Below are 25355 nucleotides of genomic sequence, written 5' to 3'. Positions count from 1 at the left end.
ACAACCGAGTCAAACACCGCAGTAGAGAGTACTCTGTCTCCGCCGAGTGATTCTCGGCCACAATTCGATCCCGCGCCAACGCAACCACGGAATAAAGAGTTTTCTATGGCACGCCGTTTTGCTATTTATTAATAGGATTTTTTAATCTAAAATAAAAATTCAGTAATTGATTTAAACTGAAGTAGATAGTTTTTCGGAACCATTTTTATTATGTCATAACATAATAAAAATGAATTAAAATTATGTATTCACGTAAAATTAATTCAAAGTAAAAATTTTATGAATAAATAGCAAAACGGCGTGCCATACATAGAGAAAGGTACAGTTTATATGTCGAATTACTTTTATGTCAAGACATAATTTTAATTCATTTTTATTATGTCATGAGATAATATTAATGTATTTTTATTATGTCGTAACATAATAATAATTGCAGAAATATAAATTATGTAAACTATCATAGTAATTCAGTAAATTAAAATTATGCTACAACATAATAAAAATTCACGAATTAAAATTATGTCATGGTTAATAGAATTTCAGTGAATAAAAATTATGCCATGACATAATGAAAAATGAAAATTAGAATTACGTGCTACTATCATTTCAATCCTAAATTTTATATAAAATTTTAAATTGAAAGAAATTTTCATTATGTTAAGACATAATATTTATTGAGAATTTCCATTATGTACATAATTTTAATTCCTGAATTTGTATTATGTACATAATTTTAATTCTTAAATTTTTATTATGTACATAATTTTAATTCTTGAATTTCCATTATGTACATAATTTTAATTCCTGAATTTTTATTATCTACATAATTTTAATTCTTGAATTTTTATTATGTACATAATTTTAATTCTGCATTTTCAATTATGTAATAGCTTAATAATAATTCGATGAATTATAAATATGTCTAGACATAAAATAATTTCTTTTCATTGAGTATCAATTTAATTTGGTAGAATTTTTATGATAGTATTAAATAGCAAAACGGTGTGCCATAGTTTTCTGTCTCCGTCGAGCGATTCTCGACAGACGACGCCGCTTTTTTACGATCCGGGGTGGAGAGTCTTCCGCCTTTAAGGGTGCGTTCCACTTAACACTCGCAATGCTCGTGGAATCATTTCATTCTTATTGTCTGTCAAATGTTAAACAAAGACGAATGATGCGAGCGTTGTGAGTGTTAAGTGGAACGCACCCTAAGGGTCTTCCAGTTTAAAAGTAATGCCGTTCGACTTGCACTCCGTCCCCGCCACGTTTTAGCGGGCTCGAATTAGAGCAAATGTTTTCGTATACCTCGACGACATAATTATCATAAGCGAAACGTGCGAACAACACTTATTGCGCGAGGTATTCCGACGCCTTCGCGAAACAAATCTCAATCATCTCGGACAAATGCCGATTTGTGTGAACTTCTACAATATCTTAGGCACATAGTCGACCGTGAAGGGATCCGCATCTTAAAAGGGATCCCAGAAAAAGTACGGGCGATTACTCACTGGTCGTAGTCGCAAACGATGAAATAGATCAAGCAGTTTTTGGGGGTTGCCTCGTAGTATCGCCAGTTCATACAAGACTTCGCGACCGTCGCCGCGCCGCTCACCGCATTGACTCGCAAGCCCACTGGAACTGGGGGCCGGAAGAAAACACCGCGTTTGAAAAATTAAAAGCCACCCTGACTATAAGTATCGGTACTCGCCCAGACTTCTCTCGCCGTTTTGTATTGTAAACCGATGCCAGCACTACTGAACTCGGGGGATCATGTTAACACAGAATTTCCCGATGGGCGAGCGAGTCATCGCGTACGCGAGCTGTACCCTCAACCAGGCCAAAAGGAATTACCATAGACATAGTATATATCTAGATCGAGTGTTGAGAAGTGGAGGTAGAGGTGCACGTAGAAATCGTTGTGGGACCGTTCGTTCTCTCTCGTTCACGTACGAACGAGAGAGAACATGCACGCGAGCGAGAGAGAACGAACGGTACCACAACAGAGTGCCTCCTTTTCTATGTGCACCTCTACCCCCACTCCTCAAATAAAGGCAAATGCTCGGTCTAGATATACTATGTCTATGGGAATTACAGCGCGATGGAGCTCGAATGCCTAGCCGTAATATGAGGTATCTGCCGTATGCACGACTACATGGGGGAATGACCTTTTTACCGTCGACCACCACTCTCTCCGGTGGCTGCAGAAGTTAGATGCATTCACTGGGAGGCTGGGATGATCAAATGGGCATTCGAGCTCCAACAGTACGATCTCGAGATCAAATATCGGAAGGGGACTTAGGGGACTCTTAACCGGGTCGCGGACGCTCTATCACGACAGTCCACGCTTCCCGTCGTTACCCATCCGATCCGCTGCTCCATCCGTATCGCCGAATGCTCCACGCCGTGCAGAATGTCCCCCGCGATCATCTGAACTACGACGTTAAGGACAGGAAATTATATCGGCATGTGCTCCATGACCACGATTTTAAAGTACCCGTCGAAAACCAGAGGAAGGAATGCGTGGCCAAAGACTAACGCCCCGAGATCCTCCATCGAAATTACGACGTCCCCACCGCTGGACATCTTATATAATAGCAAAAACAATTTCCCGCATTGCTCAGTTATATTACTGGCATGTAGCGCAATCTACGCAATCCGTAGCTGCCAGAGGTGTCTTAAGGCACATAAGTAGCCCAGATTCGACCGGCGGCCACGTTATACACGCCACCTCCGTCATATGCCCGTGGAGCAGGTTACGCTCGACTTAATCGGACTTTTGCCACGATTTAAAAAGGGACATAACTGGTTCTTGATCATGCAATTTCAAAATGGCTCAAAATGCGACCCTTACGCCGTACTACCACCTCTGCCGTCACTACAAACATCGCGGAAACAATAATATTTCGCCCCGACGTAATTCTGTCCGATAACGGGATGCAGCTCCGTTCCGGAAAACTCGAGCAAATGCTCACTGCACATAACGTATGGCACGCATACACTCTGATACATGCGCCATTGTAACCCGATTGAGCGAACCAATCGAACAGTGAGGACGATGATCGCGCAACACGTGGACAAAAATCTTCGGAACTAGGACGAGCGCATCCCCGAGTTGCAATTCGCGTATAATTCCGCGCGGCACGAGGTATACCCGGCCCGTATATCTGATCTTCGGTCGCGATGAGCCAGGATTGCTCATCCCCGCTCAACCGAGACGCTGCTCCGAATACCGTCGCACCCCCTCCCGACGAAACACGCCGACACCTCGAGGAGCCTTCGAACTCGTGCGCGTACACCTCGCGTGTGAAGTGTGAATTCCAGCGACATATTTATATAATCTGCCATGCCGCCTGTGGAAATCGAAAATTGGAAAGTGGGTATGGAAACGCGAGTACTCGCTCTCCAATAAAACAGTTGCATTTAATGCAAGTTTGCGCCAAAATTTCGAGGCCCCCCTCGAGGTGCGCCGTATCGTATCGGTGATCGTAGATCTCTGCGAATGTAGCGGAAAGTGGGTTAGTCACATTCACATCCAGGATCTCAACCTGCACCGAACACTCACCCGTCCGACAATGAGGGGACCGACACTAACGAATCCGACAGCGAAGATAACCAGGGGACAGAATAGTGCCCAATTCGCGCCAAATTCGCGCATCCTAAAAGGGAGTGGGTAATGTAACAATGCGCCCCCCCCCCCCCGAATACGCACCATCCCCAGCCGAACACCCGCCAAACGAGAAGAGCACGGCACGGCGTGCCCATCTGCCCATCTATTCTTGCGAGATTCGAAGCACGGTGCCGAAAACGACCGAACGTCGCCGAGCGCGATCGCGGCGTTGGGGCGCCCATCATAATACCTAGAGTCCTAATACCTAACCGTCTCGATTGACTCACCCCGGCGTTCGTATCCGCCGACAGCGCTACCCCCGTTGCGACACCACGCTGACTAGGAGTATAAAAACTCCGCAATTTTTCCTGGAAGACAGATTCCGCCGTGAGCCAGCTTCCGATTCGTCCGATCACTCGTTCTCACGTTCCGAAATCCTAGCCGACCCGAGTCAAACACCAGGGAATAATTGTGTATCTCTGTCGAACATTGTCACTTTTCGCACTTTCATCTCACGTGAAGGATACGCGCGATTGGCTATGATCCAAGTGAAAATTTGACATCCCTATGCTCACGGGAGTATTACTCGTGAGACATGAATTATATTCTAGAGTATTCTAGACAGTTATATGCATATAAGTTTCTTTTCTAGCACTTCTAATAACAAGATTTTCTTTTCAGACGGAACCGTAGTGTTTGTATGACATTAGTGAATTAGTGTTGCATCATTCTTTTGGATTATTATTATTCGATTTTGGCATTGGCTATATCAAACCCTGTGAGGAATCAGGCGCCATTTGATTTATTAAAAAGAAGAAGGGACCTTTGTGTGTACCTATATTTACGTTTAACTAGTTTAACATAAATAATGCGAATATCACGGAAAAACAGAAGAAAATTATGTATTAACATAATTTAACATTTGTATTATATATGTATAAATAATAAATACACAACACTTGTAAAATATTTTTATAATGTACTTTCGTTTATTTTAAGTATTATACCGTAAAAGCCGTCGTCTTAAATTTGGATATATGTATACACGACCGACGGTCCCTTTCTTCATCTTTTTAATAAATCAAGTGGCACCTGTAGGCCAGTCATATTAGACTAATTTAGGGGGTTAACCTTCCAATAAATCTTTCCAGGTTGCAACCACCATGAATCGCTTTGATTTGAGGTGCTGTAAGTGGGATTTAATTTGCTTCGCAATGCGCATGTGCATTACAAAGTTATTAACAATATTATCAACAAAAAACGTGATTTTTTTTTATCTTTTCTCAAATATCTCGAAAACTAAGCAAGATAGGGTAACTAACTATACGTATCTTTTTTTTAGAGCGTAAAATTATCTACAATAATGATCTGAACAACATTTATCGTCAAGTCAGTCGTTTAGCTTGCACGCGCCGTCAAAGTCCGAGACTTGGATCCCGAAAACCCTCGATTTCATCGTTTTTTTGATGTTGCGTCGGTGATTTTTTTCCGTCATTTAAAATGGAAGTAAAAATTCCAAAAAAATCACACATCATCTGAGAACTACAAAGAATACTTTTCAGGGTGTAACTGATTTTTTAGACCCTTTTTCTTTAGTTTGTAGCTATGTAAGCAAAAAATTTTGATTTTTTGGAATAGTCTTAGTTTTTCGCTGTTTTCAGGCCTTAGAATTTATTTGAGACAAATTTTATCGTATGCATCTTGTTGTGGACGACTTACCCAGTAGACACTTACAGCACCTCAAATCAAAGCGATCCATGGTGGTTGCAACCTGGGAAGATTAATTGGAAGGTTCGATGTCTAATATAACTGGCCTACTGATCCCTCACAGGATTCGATGTGGTCAATGTCAAAATTGAATAATAATAATACAAAAGAATGATAGAACACTAATTTATTAGTATCATACAAGACGATCCCGTCTAAAAAGAAAATCTCGATTATATTTGATGATCATATAAAAGATCCGAGATGATCATCGATCATTTGCACACACTAATTGTGTTTAAACAGACATTTCGACGCAATTTGGTGTTATTTGACACAAAATTCTTGTCGAGTAATCTCACGTGAAATATCTCGTATTTTCACTATATTGAAACTTACACAATCAAGAAAATGCTCACTTTTATCATTTTTACTAGGGTTTACGATACACAATCGACCTCCAGGTAAAGATTACTCTGTTTCCGTCAAGCTATTCTCGACAGTCGACGTCGCTTTCCTACCGCACCACCACGACCTGGAGTGGAGAGTCTTCCGCTTCTATTGAACGTCCTTAGCCGTCGGCACCGCTCTCCTTATTGTATCGACATGACCTCAGTAAATATTAAATTTATATTCTAAAAGGAGTGAAAAATTCATTATCCTTACTTTTTATCTTATTTAAAAATAAAAACTTTTTACTTATTTAAATATCAAAATCAGCATTGCATACATAGCAAAGTTCTCAATTCTTATTTTTTTATCAATATTTATATACTTCGCTGTATAAAAAGTATGCATTTAATGCATACTGATTGATGTGAATAGACATTAAATATTATCTTAAATATAATAAAGAAGTTCATAATTATTATTTTCCATTTTTTATTTATGATAAATATAAGTTAATACGAGTAAATTGATTTGAACAAGTTGATGAAAAATAAGAATTGGAAACTTTGTTTGACAGAAAGTAACCAAATAAATTTTGAATACAGTGGGAAAGCTTATAATTCTTATTTTTTGTTGATTAATTTAATATATTTGTTGATAGAAAATATTTTATTATTCATGTTATTTGTCAGCAAATATAAGGTATTTGTACATACATTAATATGAATAAATCTGCATAAATTAATATGGACTAAGTTAAATAAATAAGAATTAAGAGCTTTCTCATTTATATTCTTTATTTTATCACCACTTTACAATAAAAAACAGACACATATTGCTTTATTTATTAATTACACAGTACAACAAAATCAAACCTTTTTATAATTGTTAAGTTCCGTTAGTGGATTTGATAGGTGGGTGTATCCATAACACATCAGTACCATTCGTTTCCTTTATATCGAAATTTTTTAATTTAAATTTGAACGTTGGCCACTTTGAGCTATTTTTAGGGCCAAATCCGGCTTTATTTTAAAGTAACAAAAATTCAACGCTTCTGGACATTTTTATTTTAAAGTAATGAAATAATATCAATTACATTTGGCAAAAATATTGGTAAGAAATAGTTGAAAATTATTTTTGTCTTAGCTGGCGGCAGTTCAACATCGTCGTCTCAATCAGGGACCAACACAAGTCATCCAGCATAGAATCTAGTTTTTTCCTTCATATCGTGTGTCTACAGGCTTAGCTACTTGGTGAAATAAAATCTCTCTCCTTGTTTATCTAATTCTGGATATAGATAATTGCCTTTCGAAATAATCTAACAAGAGAACTCGAAAATTGGGTGACCTCCGTTTGGACATGTAATGATTGAACACCGCTCGATTAGGCACGAACTATTAAACATATTTTATTGGAGACGGTTGGACACCGCATCTGGAAACGAGATTTCTTATAAAATACATGCATTTTATGTTTTGTGTTTATTTAATTATGATCAATCTTCAAAAATAAATATACTATTAACTATAATAAAGTAGCATTAACGTTACCACACAACATCAATCCAAAAATGTGCCACACTTTATTATAAGAGTGGACTCTACGATACAACTGATACAAGTTGTGCAGAGTTCCGTGATTTATATATCGTTCTTATATTTCACCACCGTTTCACCATTGTAACACCGAAACAATAAAGAGTTGCGATCAAAATCCATCAAATTATTACATTGAGGACAACACGCAGAACTTGGCAGAACTTTGTGATTTATTAGATAATCAATAAGTTTATTTTTATCATCACATATTCCCAAAAACTTGTAAAGTTTCATTTTAAGTCGTATCAGTCTTACAACAACAATTGACAAAAGATGACTGATAGAATATGAGCACAAATACGCCAAATAGACCGAATGCTACAGAATGTAAATAATCAAGGTCAGAATAAGCTAGTATGTATATATATAAACGAGCTTGTAAAGCACGCCACGAACCCATGTGGCATCTCGTTTCGCGTGGAAAGTGTATGCGTGAACTATTTCGAACATATATATTAGTCATTTATGCCTTCCAACACTCAAAATAGCTGCTATATTTTTCAAACTATTTTTTGTTAATAACTTTTTAACGAATAACGAGTGACGGTTAAAACCTTCTGAAGGTTACTCGAGGTCATGACCTTGATAACATATATCAAGGTCATTGAAATCGGTGAGGTCACCCTTAATCCGAAGTTTTACCAAAATTTTTGTGACTCCGACAGTGATAATCAATCATTTCAGTTTGTGTTAATATTAAGAGAAGTAATTTGCACGTTTGCGTGGAAAGTTAAATTATACTTAAAAAAAGAAAAAAATAGGTAGGTTACATATTTTTTGGGCTCCTCCAATTGATTTATCACTGTCGGAGTCACAACAAAGATTTTTACCAAGAAGCCGCAAAAAAATATAAAAATTCGGAAAAGGCCTTATTGGAAATAATTACTCCCGAAAATTGCTATTGTATTAAATAAAAAAATGTTGCTATTACTTTGCCTTTTGTTTGATGACAATTTTTTGGGAATATTTGTTCACTTATTGGCAGTTTTAAGTTATATACAATTAAATATTGACAAAAACGCAGCACACGAAAAGTAACTCTATTTACAATTATATAATTTATATTTGTCACGGTATGCTTTGTTATCTGGGGGTACGACAATGTTGAACTGCCGCGAGTTAAAAAAAAAATAATTTTTAACTATTTTTTATTAATTTTTTTGCAAAATGACTACTAATAGATATATAATATAGTAATATAATATATTATATCTATATTACTCTATTACTACTATCAATACTATCATTGAGGTTACGTTACTTATTTTCAATATATATTTTGCCACTATTAAAATCCTTTACATAACGTGAACAAATCAGTACTTGCAATATGTTTGTTTTCTATTGTTGAATTAATGCTGCACTAGAACTGAACTAGTGCAAGCGAGAACTGACTAGTGTAAGAGTGCAGCCGGGCAATAAAAAAAACGCTGTAATGTACAAAGAACATGGCACTCCACCAGATTTTATATGTTTATACCTATTTCTCAGGTAACAGTGTTTAGTCGTTCACATGCTGTTGATAAAAATAAGAGGCTCTATCGTTTGTCTGAAAGCGCACACTAATTTGATTTCTGATTCTTCATCTATTTCTGCAAGTATCTAATTTTCAGCTGACTTTTATAGGATATTACCCTTTAACGCGAATTACATTAAAACATTAAATGTTAATTTTTTAGTATTATCTATCTTATAAATCATGGACTAACATATTTGATCAAGTGGATCACAATTCACACATTTCCAGCATCTTTCTTGACTTAATTTTACCACTTCGATTTAAGGTAGGCGACTTGCTACGTGCTAGTCATATGACTGGCTTGTTGATTATCACGTTTAGAAAGACACTTGGGATAATTTTCCTACGTGAAAAATAGTTTTATGAATTAAGGTGTAAAAGTTTACACGTAAAAAAAAATATCTTACTTTATATCGCAGAAATAAATTCTGTTATATTTTTCGTTTGACTCGGTTTTGATCGGCTGTGCATCCGAGCTGTCAGAGAGGAGTATGGGTAGGAAAAATACTTGTGCTAATTACACCAAAAAGAGTATCGAAATGCAAGAAAAGAATGCCAGTCACTATTTTTAGCCGGCCAAGGAAAGCATAGTTATCGCATAACTATCAGTACAGTCATTAGGCAGCGACGTTGCCAAGTCTACCTAACCTCACCTCGACTAAAAAAATGTCTGCTCGGTTGCCTCATTTTCACAAATATTAACTAACAAATTCTAAATGAAATCTCCGGTGAACTAGAAGAGACCGGGGCTATGTGTCCACACTTTACGCTTTTTTCAAGTTACTTTTCAAGTAAGTTTTCAATAACCCTTCAACCTTGCTATAAAAAAAAAAAACAATTAGAATCGTTAATCTTTTAACATTTTAAAGAGGCGAATTTTTTAAGTGGGCAAGTCAAACGTAGATACATATAGCCCCATATATGCGGGGCTATCCGTCCACATAATAAAAAACACATTATTTATATTAATTTTTATAATTATTTATAATATTATTTATTATTAATATATAATATTGAAAAAACTGCCTAGTCGTTGGAGTCAGAGCAATAGTAGGCACTTTGTGTAGATTTTTTGACAGGATTTCTGCGTAGAGTTGACTTTTGTTTATATACGGTGGCATCAAACTGATTTTGAGTCCGTTGCAAAATCAATGTAATGAGTTTCTTTTGTCCCCTCAATTCTTTAATCTTTTTCTTTTGTATTTAGGGTCTTTACTATATTCTCGGCAGCGTTTGAAATAGAAAATACGCAATAATTTAAGATAAACTCATATATTTAACTTAACGTGTATTTTTAAAATAAAAATTTGGTGACGATTCTTGAATCGCAGGATCAAGTAACTGCTCGTAGGTCACTTTTTTACAGTAGCGAGTGAGAGCCTGAACACTTATTCCAAAGTCTAATGCTGTATTTGTGAAAAGATTCTCGCTCGATTTTTATTCTTTTAATCGCTCTAAGTATAATTTTATTAGATATGTCTACCTTATCCGTCTTAAGGAAAGTCTTTCTTTTGTAGTTACGCACCATTATCTATTTATAAAAGTACAATCCGTCATTGAAGTGTGGACACATTGCCCCATCAAAAATAAGACAGAATAGCCCCAACCACGTTTTTCAGACTTTACCATGTTGCCAATTTTAGATTATGCGGAATTAAGATTTGACGTTTCTCACACCTGATAACTATATATTACTTGATAATATTATGCATTGCTTACTTTAATTTGAGTTAAACTACTGTCGAAAAATGTGAATAATTGTTTTCGCTTTTATTTTAACGTATAAAGCGTCTGCGAGAGGCATCGCAAGAAAACAAACATCTCTTACGTAGGGGATTTTTCAACTACTTGTTACAATGGTAGCGACATCTGTCTTTTAAAACTTGAGATAGCAGTACTGTGGACACATAGCCCCCGCAGACAGATAGCCCCGGTCTCCCTATATATTTTATGGTGGCGTTAGATTCCTTGGAATCGAATCTACAAAAAGAAATGTTTTTTTTTCACTTTGTGTAATAGAAAAATTTGAAAATTTTGTGATTAAAACCGTGACGGAGGCATTTTTATTTGGGGTCCCATATAAACTAGTATAGTAATTTTACGATTTTTGCGATTTTACTCACTTTCTAGTCTATAGTCGATAAAGAGCCGTATAAAAAATTTGGTGTAAAGCTGATCGCATATTTTTATATAATATCCGGAATCTAGCACTTTATCTAATACATGCTCTAATAAGACGACTGCCTTAGTACTTTCTCGCTTCTGAACAAAGAGTATTTATTATAGACATTTTTTTAATCTTTTTATTTATTAATTTTATTTACATTTTTCTGTTTCTTGTTTTATTAATTTTTATTTTTTTTACTTTACCTAGATAATAACTGGTTTTTCTGTTAATATCTATCATATTATTATTTATTTACTTGTTTTTCAATTTTATATTTTGTTTTTCTACTTGTATTTTCAATTTTTATATGTGGTCTCTTGATAGACTATTTGTAGCTCAGTTTTAATTTCTAGTCTTTTATATGCCTTTTTTATTTTTATCTGTATGTTCAATTATTTTTAATTTTTAATTTTAATAATTATAACTTATTGTTAGAGGAAGGGTGGGTAAAGTGAAATACTCTTCTAAATAGAACCACCGCGATATCTAGAATATTAAGTGTTACAATTTAGCGGACAGCAGTGGAATTACTAGCTGCCGGGTCTATAACATAACATACAAAGTAGTAGCATGGTACAATGTGTCGTTAAATAACAAATTAAAATTGAAATCGTGTATCGCATACAGCGTAAGGTGAGTATATAAATTATTTTGCAGTTAATCTACTTAACAGATTCTTAATTGCTTTTTGTTGCATGTAAAACTAATTGTAAGATAGAACTTTAGTAAGCATACTTAGCAAGTGTCATATGGTGTACATTTCTATTATTTATATGAAAAGGTAAAAATAGTGATGTGTGTGTCGGACAAGTCGAGATGGTGGAAGCAAAATTCTACGGCTTAACAAGACGAGACTTGATCCATGGCTTATCAACTCGTTGTATATCCGGAATAAGCTAAAAAATCCATTTTATGAAAAAAGCTGGTGAATATTGTAATAAATTGAAATTTAAAAAAATATATAATATAATAATTATTATAGACTATTTTATTATTACACTTTAAATACTTATTATTAATGCCTCAAAACACGACAAAAATTATTTTTTTGCAAGATTAATAAAGTGGTTTACCTTGCCCGACACGGTTCAAATTACCCGACAAAAATCTACTTTCGAAAATTTTGTTACAACATTAAACTCACTTTAAGGTTAGGAACACGTTGTAACAAACATTTGTAGGAGATTTGGGGCCGTAGGGCCAGTATTGATGAGGGATCGGAGAAATTAGCGTAGTAGTGGAGCAGTCGTGGGGTAGCAGCCTAAGTGCTAGGCTTGTGAGCGAAGGATCCCGAGTTCAAGTCCCGGTAGCTCCGTTAATTTTTCTCTGCGCTTACACATTTGGCATTACAACTCAGCGTAAACAAAGTTCAGCTATCTTTAACATGTAGTTTTCAAGTTATATTGAAAAAGACTTAAGGTGAAATTTCATGGGCAGTGAAAAGCAGCAGCAGATCGATTCGTATGTATTTGACCGGAAATGAATGTCCGGGAAAGAATCTACCATATGAAATCGTTTGTATTTCGTATGAAGACTTTTGAAGTGCAATTGAAAAGGTTTGTGAGTCATTCGTTTAATTGTAATTAATTAATTATTTTTACACCATGCATTTAGCCGAAATAGATAAATTAATAAAAGTTTTTATACGGAATCGTTTGTATTTTGTATGAAGAGTTATGAAGTGTGATTAAAAAGGTTTGTGAGTCACCCAGATAATTTTAATTAAATATTTATAAACTCGGTAATTAGCCGAAATATAGATTTTTAGTTATTCATGTTAAAAGAAGAAGGCGCTAGTGTTCCCGAAGGTCCGTCTGCAATCAGAATTAATATGAACGTTTTAAAAATTATTTTATACTGAAATAAATAAATATACAGGCTAATAAGCCTGTAGCTATAAGCGATAGTTGCTAATTAAGTTTGTCACTCATATTTCCATCTTGCAGAGGACCTCCGTAACGAGATCAAAGATGTACACCAGCTGTGCAAGGTGAAGAGGTTATCTCAAACGCCCTTAATTGGGCCACAGTCCAATTAAGAGCGACTCGAATGTCATTACCGCTGAGAAGTACTTCTTGCCATTTGAATCAGCATGTCAGAGCTAGTCACTACGGATTGTGGTGACACAGCACTGGACTGCCTGCAGAAGTTAATCGCATATAGCCATCTCACTGGCAATGTGCCTGATTCAACGGAGCCTAACAAACTGCTGATTGTGCGCATTGTCGAGACAATTTGCGGTTGCTTCACCGGTCCACAGACCGATGAGAGTGTGCAGCTGCAGATTATTAAAGCTCTGCTGACTGTAATGACAAGCCAGCATGTGGAGGTATACGAGGGTACGTACTGTTAACAATTCGTACTGTTTACAACGTTTACTTGTCGTCGCGCAACCTGGTGAATCAAACAACAGCCTGTGCGACTCTCACGCAGATGATCAACGTGATCTTCGATCGAATGAAGACTCAGGCGGAGGAAGAGAACGTGAGGCTTGATGGGGAACATCAGCAGGAGGATTCTGTCATAGCAAACGGCAAAACTGAAGCTGAGCTAAGTCTTAGTTAGCTAAGTCTAACTAGCTCATCTTCATGAAACTTTACGTTGCGTGCGTCTATTTAATGACGATGGATGTAGAAAGCTCTTCAAATCACTTCGAGAGGATTATCAAAAGCGATCTCCTTATATCGCATATTTAATCAGATGTCGTCAGGGATTGCTGTCGACATTAGCTCACTTAGATAGGTACTGTTTATATATAAATATCATTTTTGTATGTAATGTATAAGTAAATGTAAGATGTTTAAATGTAAGATGTTAACCGTTTAATAATAACATTTTTCAGATTATGCGTGCGAGTTAAGTGCGATCGGGATGCTATCAATAATCCATCTTGTATCCATTTGTGTGAGGGTATTTTTGGAAAAAAAAGTAAGCTTTCCTTCTGCGAAGAGTTTAAAAAGCTTACGCTAACTGACGAGAAACACAAAGGTCCACGTGGAAATGGACAACAATCCGATTTGGCAATGTACATGAATATAATTATTTATCTCGCAATTGATCTTAGCGGAGTGCTCAGAGACGTTTGAACTTACTTCTTACTTTCAGCAACAAGCGCCAACCAGTTAGATTTGGCGAGAGTCGTGGTGGAAAGAACCGTCATGGCACGGGTATACCACAATGCGCTCTATCTAAATGAAGATGGAGATGTATATAGGGACCAGCTTTTTCACGGTCACATCAATAAGTTGGCAAAGGTCGTAACTCCAAATCACAGGGACCTACGCATTTCAAAAGTTTATCATTACGAATGCCCCTGGTCATGGGCGCAGGCTGAATTGGTTGTGATATCGGCGTATAAGACTCCTAGGGATAAGTTGCAGTGTGTATTTCGTTGCGCGACTACTATCATGAATCTCTTGACTCTCCTGACTCCCGTGCTGGTCTATGTTATAATCAAGGTATGCGATTGAAAAGAGAATTGTGATTTTAGCAAGAAGAGTGATTGTTAACGTGTGCTTAATTTCAGACTAATCCGCCGTCGTTGTATCCGACTGTTCAATATGTAGGCAGCTTTTACGGGAATCGATTGGAGGGAGAGGAACAATATTGGTGGACGCAGTTCTGCGCCGCGATCGAGTTAAGACAATGGATTAACAGTTTCTCAAGAGAGTATCACGATAAATAAGATTAGATTCGATGCTGGTGATAATGTAGAAATATATCATAATTATAATTTGACGATTTCATAAAGAAGAAGACCAATATCTTGTGTAAAGCTAGCTGAACAGTTTTATGCTTCCAGTATCTTATAGCGTTTTCGACTGGGCCGGGTTTGCTCGCTCCGAGAGCGATTATCGACGTCACTTCAGCAAATCGAGCAATAACATTGGTCGATTTACCGAAGTGACGTCATTAATCGCTCTCGGAGCGAGCAAACCCGGCTTAGTCAAAAATGCTATTAATTAAAATTCTTAAATAGCCTCTTAAATAGTCTAACTGTTAGTTCTTTCGCACGTTATTATGTAACATTAGCAAAGACTGAATCAGATTATACGTAAAGTGTGGCTTTATCTTTATTTGTAACTCTATTGTACAATTTCACAGGACATCGAAAAAAAGAAACGTTTAGATATTCTATAATTTATGTGTAAACAATACAGAACTTATAGAGAATTGATAACCATTTAGAAGGATAAACTATGTTGGCGTACTCTTTCTACATGCGCACCTTCCTCAAGAGCCGAGACTCGAACCAGATCCGTGAAAAATATCGCCACTTTCGTAGAGCTTTTGTATAGTTTTACTCTAGGAATATCGCGAGAGAAAGAAAGACTTCGGAGATTTTTTTCTGAATCGATCGACATAAAGAGAGAGCATAGTAAAGAAGCTAGCTTTCGAGAATTTGAACGCATAATACTTTGTTATAATACTATGAGCGAATTAGTTTACGTCACTCTGTCAAGTTTTAATATTAAATTACTAATAATATATCGATATCAGTAGTTTAATAATAAATACATTTAAAAGCGCTCAATTTGAAAGTAGGGCAAGATTTTCTCATCTTAATAAACGACTGTAAAAAAAATTCAAGGTGGAACGCAATGGACAATCCGGTTGCTCTGACATGCTAACTTAAATGGTAAAAAATATTTCTCAGCGGTAATGACATTTGAGTCTCTTTTAATTGGGTTGTGGCAGGACGTTTGAGATAACCTGCTCTTCACCCTGCACAGCTGGTACATCTTTACAAACTTATTAATTAGCAACTATCGCTTATAGCTACAGGCTTATTAGCCTGTATATTTATTTATTTCAGTATAAAATAATTTTTAAAACGTTCATATTAATTCTGATTGCAGACGGACCTTCGGGAACACTAGCGCCTTCTTTTTTTAACATGAATAACTAAAAATCTATATTTCGGCTAATTACCGAGTTTATAAATATTTAATTAAAATTATCTGGGTGACTCACAAACCTTTTTAATCACACTTCATAACTCTTCATACAAAATACAAACGATTCCGTATACAAACTTTTATTAATTTATCTATTTCGGCTAAATGCATGGTGTAAAAATAATTAATTAATTACAATTAAACGAATGACTCACAAACCTTTTCAATTGCACTTCAAAAGTCTTCATACAAAATACAAACGATTTCATATGGTAGATTCTTTCCCGCGGACATTCATTTCCGGTCAAATACATACGAATAGCAGATCGTACTGATTGGCTACAAAATAGCAGAGAAGTTCTAAAAACTCGAGAACTTCTCTATTTTGCAGCCAATCAGTACGATCTGCTGCTGCTTTTCACTGCCCATGAAATTTCACCTTTAGGGTGGTTTAAAATGCCCAAACTTCCTCTAACTCTTTTTATATTATTTTGTATCGGGTAAAGAAGGAGTTGTCAGTGAAGTTCGAAACGAACTGTCAAATTTATTTAGTTGATAATAAATCACATTTTACGTTATTGATATCTTGATTGTTTATTGCTTCTCGATTTTTTAACTTTAGTAAATAAAGGAAAGTGACACAGCATTTTAATGAAAATGTTATGAAAATAAGTTAAAAAAAATGTATATATACACGGATTTCAGTGCTTATATTTTCAATTCATGGAAAAAATAAAAATTTACTTGTAAAATAAAAATAGAATTAAATTACTTGAAAAAATATGTAAGTGTAATATATTGTTATAAATCAGCATAAAATTTTATAGCCTTTCAAATTTGACATTATTCTTCCAACAACAAATATAGCGACGATTGTATAGTTTATACATATATAAAATTTATACATTATTTGTTACGTATTACAATAATATTAATAAAGTATGTTTAATCTAGGAAATCCTTTATTTCTATACTTATTGCTTAACTTGATGTTATTGTATGACGTACTTTTCGATTTTGACGGCCATTCGTAGTTCTTGCACTGTTTGCACTGGCTCCAGACCTAATAAAGCCTGTTCTTTTCAGCTGAACTTCTTGCACGGTTCGTCTTTTCTCTTTTTCTTTCCAACATGAAAAGAAAAAGAAGAAAGATGAACCGTGCAGAGAAGTTTAACTGAAAAGAAGAGGCCTCTACTATACTAGTGCAGTCAATTCAGTGAACTGTTGCACTGAGTTTCGCTGCACTGCAATAATAAACAGCGCTGTTGACACTAGTTCCGCAATAGAAAACGCTCTAGTGTACACTTCTTGAACTAGTGCAGCCAGTTCAGTAATAGAAAAGAAACCTAATATTGAAATACACAACTGTTATGACTTTATAATAAATAAGACTATTCTTAGATACGATGCAGAAAAACTGTTACCCACGTGTTAAAAAGATTTACAGTACCAGAGAGAAGCCTGTTTCTCTCTGACATTACTAATCAATATCAGAGAGAAACCTACTGAGAGCGGCCACTGGAAGTCATATCCTGATGCGCCTCCTGAGAAAGTGCAACTCAACTATGTTATGTCCGTTTCGCTCGGTAACAGCCATATTTCGTGTCTGTGCTATATGATTCATGTCCAAACTACTCAGATAAAAAATAGTCGAGATGAGATAAATAGATGAGGATCAAAACCGACAATCATCTCGACTATCTTTCATCTGACAATGAGTAGTTCGGACATGAACCATAGCACGGACACGAAATATGTATGCACTATGCAGTGGGGAGCATTAATGAGTTCCGTTACCCGGTGAGCTACGGTGCAGAGCGGTGCAGGCGAGCGCGCTACGTTACCGTCACGGTCGATAAAAGGTTCAAATACAGAACCGCGAACGCGTAAAAATGGTCAGTCACGCTGTATTGCTCGCGCGTGCATTTGATTAAAAAAACATTTTTAATACAATTTGATGCACACAATTAATACGTATTACATACAATATAACAATCATAGGTGAATATGTAATTATAATTGTATTATTATGCATCTGCAACTATTATTCCACCGACTAAGTATGTGTTTACTGGAATAATATAATTACAGATAATACGATAATTATAATTACAACATTATTATCTATAATTATTCTATTGTATACGTAATGCATATGTAATTATATGAAAAATTGTTTCGCGATATTTTATAATTTTTACGATGTCGCGTTATCTTCCGTATCTTATTTATAAGTAAATGAAATATTAAAATTAAAAGCTAAGTAATGTTACGGCCGATATTCCGAGCAATATTAGGGTATTAATAAAAAGCTATAATACATTTTGAATTATAATTATCGAGTCAACGTTTCGACCTACTTGGTCTTTCTCAGGGCATTACATTCAAACTTACAAGTGATATAAATAAAAATAATAATAACTGTTGAAGTTCACATTATCAACACTGAAAATTATAGTCATCGCCGATGGAACGATTACGACACGCAAAAGAAATAAGGTCAAAGCCAACTTCGAATTAAACGCCGTCACAGGCCACATAATTACAATAATTGTTACCGATTACAATAAATCCTGATCTGAGTTGCAGCTGACGGAGATGCTAATTTCGTGCATTTTCCGTATATTTTAAAAGGGGCAATCCTCTGTATGATCCTGGTATCAGCCATGCTCAACGTCGGAAATTGTCATGTCCGATATTAAATGGAAGTAGAGATCGGTGTTGCGTCAAGAACCTTTTAAAATATACAGAAAATGCACGAAATTAGCATCTCCGTCAACTGCAACTCAGATAAGGATTTATTGCAATAGGTAACAATTATTGTAATTATGTGGCCTGTGACGGCGTTTAATTCGAAGTTGGCTTTGACCTTATGTATTTTGCGTGTCATAATCGTTCATCGGCGATGACTATAATTTTCAGTGTTGATAAAGTAAACTCTAACAGTTATTATTATTTTTATTTATATTACTTGTAAGTTTGAATGTAATGCCCTGAGGAAGACCAAGTAGGTCGAAACGTTGGCTCGATAATTACAATTCAAAATGTATATATAGCTTCTTATTTTAATACCGTAATTAATTAATATTGCTCGGAATATCGGCTGTAACATTACTTAGCTTTTGCTTTCGACGAGCGATAACACGTCTTATTTTTTTATATTAAAATTAAATTATTTAAATTAAGGATTAATCGGATACGAAATCTATTTTGTAATATTTTTTGAATTCCTAGATTCTTCGAATTTGAACATTAAGTTTATAATGCGATTTTTATCCATTTTTGCTTTTTACAAAATGTCTTTCCTAACATTGAAATATTTTCTTATATAAGAAGAAAATATTTTTATATGTAAGTGATGGTATCTCGTGTTTATGGTAATTGGATTTATTTTCTGCGAAAGAGAAGCCATTTTTTATGTGCTATAAATTGTGAAGAAATATATAAAGTCTGCGATATTATCACGTAGCTGTTAACCATTATTTTCACAAATATTATATTATTTTTATTTTCTTTTTATACAAAAATTAAGGATTAAACGGATAGAAAGATATTCGTAACTTGATATATGTTGTCGAGATGTTTCGAGTTTCGAGATGTTCCTTGTCTTAATGTTTGGTGGTTCTGAAAAGAACCGATTTGGTGTTTCTAAAAAGAGCCGATTGGATGTTGCTGAGGTGTTCCTTGTCTTAATATTTGGTGGTTCTGAAAAGAACCGATTGTTTTGCTTGGCCCTGGAGCGAATTTTAATAATTCGTCCAGTAATCATTTCTTTCGATAATATCCCAGATAGCACAGAGAATTGAAAAAGAATTCTTTTTAAAAACCCGATTTTTAAAATGTATTCTTTTCCCATATATCATTTCTGTTCTAAAAGAATTCTTAAGAGTTCAAAAGGAGTTCTTTCCTACGTCACCAGTTCTGAGTTCTTCTTCAGATACAAAAAAAATCACTTTTCTACTCCATAAGAATTCGTAATGTATTCGAAATTATGTTTAGACAGTATTCTAATAGAGCTCTATTTAAGCACTATTTCGAATGCATTGCGATTTCTCATAGAATAGAAAAATAATTCCTTTGTATTTGAAGGATAAGAAAAAATCCTTCATAATCTATCCAAAAACAGTTTCTACATTAGAAAGAACATAAAATGTACTAATCCATTTTATGTTCTTTCTGATGCAGAAACTGTTTTCGGATAGATTATGAAGGATTCTTTCTTATCCGATGTTACAGACAGAATATTAGGATTATAAACACTAAAATTAGGAATATAAATATAGGAAATATAAAATAGAAGTATCCGCATGATTCAGGTATATCGATTAATGATTATATTACTAAATTGGTATACAGATTTGAAATATTGTAAGTATCATATTGTTATAACAAACGATTCGTATAATATGAGCGACATATTTATCGTACATACAGACATGCGTAAAATAAAATTTTATATGCAAAATAATCAATGTATAATATAATATTATGAAAATATAAAAGTGTCCCGAAAGAGTGATCGAGTAACGATTCGAAATTCTACAAACATATTGTTACTTCGCAGAAGCAGCGACGATCGTTGTATTTCGGAATTCGGTCGCACTTCCGCGCGTCCCGTTAATGCTTCATCGGATGAGAGTCTTTAGCGATTGGAAGGAAAACATAAAAGTAGAATATAATTATACGAATAGCGGTGAGCAACGCATGAGCTTTTTCGCTGGGGCAACAAGGCGAGTTTTGGAAAATCGATCGTGTTTAATTAGATAATTTATGTCCCGAGCGGTATACGCGTCCAGCACATTTACACGCGATTACATTGTAACGTTTATAACACGAAAGCGGGCTCATTGAGTTCCGTCGAGCGGCCGATGCAAAATAATTAATGTGTAATAAAACAAAATAAAATTAAGTTTTCTTTCATCTTAAATCAAAATTAAACTCATTTTCATACCGTTACAAATAATACGTACATCATCGCTTGTACAAATCGAGCGAGATAAAAGTTGAAAATAGCGTCAAAAATGTGCTTCCTGAATCTACCTATAATATAATCTAGGTCCTTTTTTTTATCCGGTCACTATAGCGTGCTGCAGCCACTTCTTAACAAATATCCCAATGTCGTTCTTAGGAACGTTCTTTATTTTCGAGATGGTTTCTGCAACATAATGTTTTGTAAGTATAGGTATATAGATATTGTAAAAGTTAAACATTAATATTTGGTAATCTAAAAACTGAAGAAAATGTTGCTTATTAACTCACCGACAATGAGTTAAAAAATTCGAGTAGTTTGAAATTTTAATGTGTTTCTTTGACCGGACCAAAAATACTTTATTGCTAGCTGATTCGACATTAAGAAGCGCAATGTGGCTCTGGTGAATTTGCCTGCATCAGATCCTCCGATCATCTTTATCTCATTAATCTGCAAAAATAAAGGCAAATATATCATTACGATTTGAGCATTTGTATTTTAAAGAAAAGTATGACAATTAAATAATCTCTTACGTAGAATTTTTGTACTTCCAAGGACTCGACAAGATTTCGTTCAAATTCTTCGAATTCTTTAACAGTTTGTAAAGGAAAGTTAACGGTTGTCGATTTTGCATTTACTGAAGAGAGTTCACATTTATCCGAATTTGTAGACTGATAAATTAGATGGTGGTAACACAAACGAGTTTACAGTACCATCTCTTTTACATATCTCTTCGGTTACTGCAAAATATATTATATTTAGTTACGTATATTTATGTTGCTATTTTTTTAAATAAATTTTATCGGAAATTTACTTTACATTACCTTCTTCTTCTTCTTCTTCTTCCTCCTCCTCCTCCTCCTCCTCTTCCTCTTCTTCCTCTTCTTCTACTTCTTCTTCTTTTCCTTCTTTTTCCGACGCCAACGTTTCGTTCCGAAGCCATGCTGGCTTTCTCCTATTTCGTATCTTTTGTGCCTCAGATGCCTTAATAGCTTTGTCACACATGTCATCAGTATCTTCATTTGTAGATACGTTCATGCAGTGCTCTTCTACTTGATTAGCTAATTGAAAAGACTCTGCAAAAAGTGTTAGTTTTCATTTGTGTACAGTAAGTTAATATTTTCTAAATATTTAACATTCTTGAGAAAAACGCACCAAAAGGTCCCAAACGTTTACGGCATTCGTATATAAGCCAGTCATCTTTTGGATGTAGATAATGCATTTTGTTTTTATTAAATTTGACCTGTTTTGGAGGCCAAAAAACTTTGTTTGATTCTAAATCCATCCAATTTTCTGGTACAAGATTACAAAAATACTACAAAGTCAAAAAATACTACAAAGTCTGCATTTGCAAAGTATGATTCCACATCACCTCATATCAATCTTGTAAAAGAGGCATGGCGTAAGTAATGTTCTCGATTGTCATTAAAAATCCTTTACGATCAATGCATTGTACAGGCTACATTTGTAAAGGTAACAGATTTTCAACTTTGTATATATTCATGTTACTTGAGGGACACGGATAATGTAAAATATCAGATCTGTTTAGAAATTTATTACTAAGAACAACAATCTTATTTTCCATTAATCCAATGTGCTTAATCATCACGATAGTTGCATCAGTCAGGAAGCAACAGTTGTCTGGCTTTTTATTTGATAATTCAAACATGCGGATTTGTAGAATTCGGTGCTCGCTGTGGCAACCCAAAGGAAGTTCTGACACAATTGGCTTCTTGAGTATAGGATGCTTCAAAATCTTCTGATTCTTCTTATTTTGAGGATGTTGATCGTAATAACTGTACTTTTCGATTAGTCGTCGATGAATTTGTTGCAAAAGATTAGCGTGTTTTCGTATCATTCGCTTCAACACTTGCATATGATTTTCAAAATCAAAAGTACTGTATGAATCTAATGGACCGTACATCTTTACATCTTCATTTAAATGAATAAGAGAGTGAATGTTACTCACAACATATTGCTCCCCATACAACGTCTTAAATTGCTGTACAAAAATAAATCAGCAATTCTTTAGCATAAGCGTTGTTTCTGTAGCAATTTCGGGGATCGCACAATATCCGTATAGCACAATTGAGACTGTTAAAGTGAATTAAATATTCTTCAGGAAGAAAATGTTGCAAAATAATCCTCGAATCCTTCGAGTTCTCACAATCAGAACAATATAAGGTTTTACCTGTGGCAACGTATAGGCGTGACGAGCCAGATCGAATCCTTCGAGTTCTCACAATCAGAACAATAGGTTTACCTTTAATTGGCAATGTATATAGGCGTGACAATTTAAGGTGATTGGGCCATGTACCATGTGAGTCAATATAAGGGCTAAATTTTATTTTAAGAAAAACCATTTTTATGGATGTATTCTAGACACTTGTATAATTACTGGTTTTATAATGTAACTTTTCATTCGATTACGTATCAATTTATCTACTGATAAATGTAAACAGTTCAAGATTTGACTTCAGTTGACATTCGTACAAGAGAAATGTCGCGACATTGCATCTCTTCGATGTAGGCAGCTATCATGCCAGTGCCATGTGTTTGAGTGAGGTTATGTATTGTGTTTATGTTAAAAAATAATGGAAGGTAACAAACAATTTCGATAACGGGAGATTTGCTTGCCAAAGAATAGTGCTGTGGAAAGAAAACACTACACGGCGCGGCGTTGCCACATGTTCACGTCGCGTACAGCTGATCGAAAGGCCGACAAGAAACGCGACGATTCATCAACTTTTGATTGAATTTTTGGCCTTATTACACGTCAACGTCGTTTTGTCTTATACTTAACAAGTGCTAGAAGAATCAAATAATGTTATTTTCAGTTTTTTGAACTTGTTTCTTTACAGACAGTGAGTGAAATTCTCGAAAAATGTATGTTTTCGGTACAATTTCCCATAAAACCTATTTAAAATTGCCAACTTTGAGATTTAATATCTTAAAAACTAGACGTCAGATCTTCTCAAAATTGCAAATTTAAGCGTATTTAGGTTTTTTTTATAACATATATTTAATTCGGATTTTTTTCTTTAACATGCTCTGATGGCCCAATCACCTTAAGCCAGCTCGAATCCTTCGAGTTCTCACAATCAGAACAATAGGTTAGGTTAAGTTGAATCGTTTATAAAATGTGCGATCTCGAGTAAAAACCTAGTAAAAATCGAAATCAGATGTAAATTTAATTATATCACAACGTGTGTGATGATGAGGTTGAGTATTTGCAAGAAATTAATTTAAGAAAATTAATAAAATGCTTTAATTACCTTCAAATTTTCTTCTCGACGACAAAAATTATTAACGGTCGTGCTAATACGTATACGTTGTCAATTACGGCCAACTAATGTAAATATATTACGTCCAAGCGTAATATTCTCCGACGCAGAAGCACGTAGAAGCGCGAAATAGCGAGAAAGCCGCCAGGAAGACCAGAGAAGACAAATAGAAACTGATAGAAACGCTGCAATGCTGCCTTGAGACGGCTCGAGAAAGCATTATAATGCGCATGCGTATTAAGTGAATTCTCTTCGAACCTATTACGAATAGAAAAAGAATTCCTTTTAAGACCATTTAGATTAATTCCATAAGAAGTCACTTCTATGGAATTCTTTTTGAAGGAATTCTTTTTGAGTTCATTTTGGACAAATTACGGGTATTCTTAAAGAATTTGAAAAGGTGAAGTTTTTTCGAATTCATAACGATCAGCTGTGCTATCTGGGATGATGTATCGTGCACTAACATATAGCGTTTTCGATTTTCGATTTGTTGACTCGACCCGACTCGGATCAGATTAAAAGATCGGAAAAATGATAATAAAATATTAAAATCTGCCACTATGCTAAGAATATTTGATCGATGTTAAGGAACGTTTTCTGTTATGATAGTTTAGAGTCATCAAGTTTCAAACCGAACTTTTGATCTGACCGAATCCGGTCGAATCAACAAACAAAAGACGCTAATACGTGGCGATCGTCTTTTGTCTAATGACGTTAAACAAAAGCTCTGCGCATAGTTGCCTCAGTCAGCATTTTGTCTTGCGACTTGGTGCAGTAATGTTGAGCGAAATCCAGCGTGGCCGTATAATCGGTTTGTGGGAAGGAGGTGTAAATCTCGAAGAGATTTGCATCAGAATTCCATGTTCCGATAAGACGGCAAGAAAATGGATTCATGCGTGGCAAGAAGGTGGTGAAGAAGCTCTGCGTGATCATCGTAAGCATAATCACAGACCACGGAAAACAACTGTGGAAGAAAATAATGCTTTAGTCAACCAGGTAGATTTACAGCCTTTTTTTCCGGTATCAAATGCCATTAACGACTTGGAGTTACCGATTTCTCGATGGACAGCACGACGACGTTTACATGAAGCCGATGTTCACTGTCGTCGTGCTGCACGAAAAATCGCGCTTACGCAAAGACATCGCGAAAATCGCGTTGCTTTTGCGCGTCAAGAGCTAATGACATCTGCGGAAGAATGGGATGTCACTATCTGGA

The 25355-nt window shown here is 35.3% G+C and overlaps 3 protein-coding genes across 22 annotated transcripts in view; 1 reads left to right on the top strand and 2 right to left on the bottom strand.

Annotated features, from left to right (window-relative positions):
- LOC139822465 (uncharacterized) overlaps positions 1 to 17450 on the bottom strand; it is a 62681-nt gene extending 45231 nt beyond the window's left edge. For 9 of the 11 annotated variants that reach the window (XM_071794187.1, XM_071794190.1, XM_071794191.1 and 6 more), the window contains exons 1-3: positions 17315 to 17450; positions 16895 to 17232; positions 5734 to 5949 (exon numbers count right to left, since the gene is read on the bottom strand). The gene's annotated coding sequence lies outside the window, so the exon portion shown is untranslated. Of the gene's footprint in view, positions 1 to 3894; positions 4087 to 5733; positions 5950 to 16894; positions 17233 to 17314 lie in introns of all 11 variants that reach the window. The other 2 variants (XM_071794188.1, XM_071794189.1) reach the window with 2 other exon arrangements.
- Positions 12427 to 15058, top strand: LOC139822476 (GTPase-activating protein and VPS9 domain-containing protein 1-like). 3 transcript variants are annotated; one of them, XM_071794219.1, is made up of 6 exons: positions 12427 to 12544; positions 12935 to 13327; positions 13422 to 13730; positions 13831 to 14013; positions 14094 to 14446; positions 14515 to 15058. In XM_071794219.1, exons 4-6 carry the CDS (start codon positions 13989 to 13991, stop codon positions 14671 to 14673), a joined length of 537 nt encoding a protein of 178 aa, XP_071650320.1. In that variant the 5' UTR covers positions 12427 to 12544; positions 12935 to 13327; positions 13422 to 13730; positions 13831 to 13988; the 3' UTR covers positions 14674 to 15058. The 3 variants fall into 3 exon arrangements, with proteins under 3 accessions (XP_071650320.1, XP_071650319.1, XP_071650321.1); XM_071794220.1 differs by lacking the exon at positions 12427 to 12544 and adding an exon at positions 12774 to 12796; XM_071794218.1 differs by lacking the exon at positions 12427 to 12544 and having other exon boundaries at positions 12654 to 13730.
- Positions 17451 to 20186: 2736 nt separating the features above from the next.
- Positions 20187 to 24445, bottom strand: LOC139822058 (uncharacterized). Of its 8 annotated transcripts, XM_071793581.1 has the most exons (6): positions 24131 to 24445; positions 23923 to 24017; positions 23047 to 23118; positions 22011 to 22949; positions 21680 to 21931; positions 20189 to 21041 (listed from the first exon to the last, which is right to left on the bottom strand). In XM_071793581.1, the coding sequence occupies exons 4-6, from the start codon at positions 22138 to 22140 to the stop codon at positions 20953 to 20955; spliced, it is 471 nt and encodes a 156-aa protein (XP_071649682.1). In that variant the 5' UTR covers positions 22141 to 22949; positions 23047 to 23118; positions 23923 to 24017; positions 24131 to 24445; the 3' UTR covers positions 20189 to 20952. The 8 variants fall into 8 exon arrangements, 5 of the variants coding, with proteins under 5 accessions (XP_071649682.1, XP_071649683.1, XP_071649681.1 ...); XR_011734436.1 differs by adding an exon at positions 21389 to 21595 and having other exon boundaries at positions 20187 to 21041; positions 22011 to 24017; positions 24131 to 24357; XM_071793582.1 differs by having other exon boundaries at positions 22011 to 22098; positions 22228 to 24017; positions 24131 to 24356.
- Positions 24446 to 25355: the final 910 nt, after the last annotated feature.

Source organism: Temnothorax longispinosus, chromosome 11 (genome assembly GCF_030848805.1).
Source record: "Temnothorax longispinosus isolate EJ_2023e chromosome 11, Tlon_JGU_v1, whole genome shotgun sequence".
Lineage (NCBI taxonomy): Eukaryota > Metazoa > Arthropoda > Insecta > Hymenoptera > Formicidae > Temnothorax > Temnothorax longispinosus.
The sequence above is the reverse complement of the archived record's forward strand: the minus strand, read 5'-3'. Positions and strand labels throughout refer to the sequence as shown.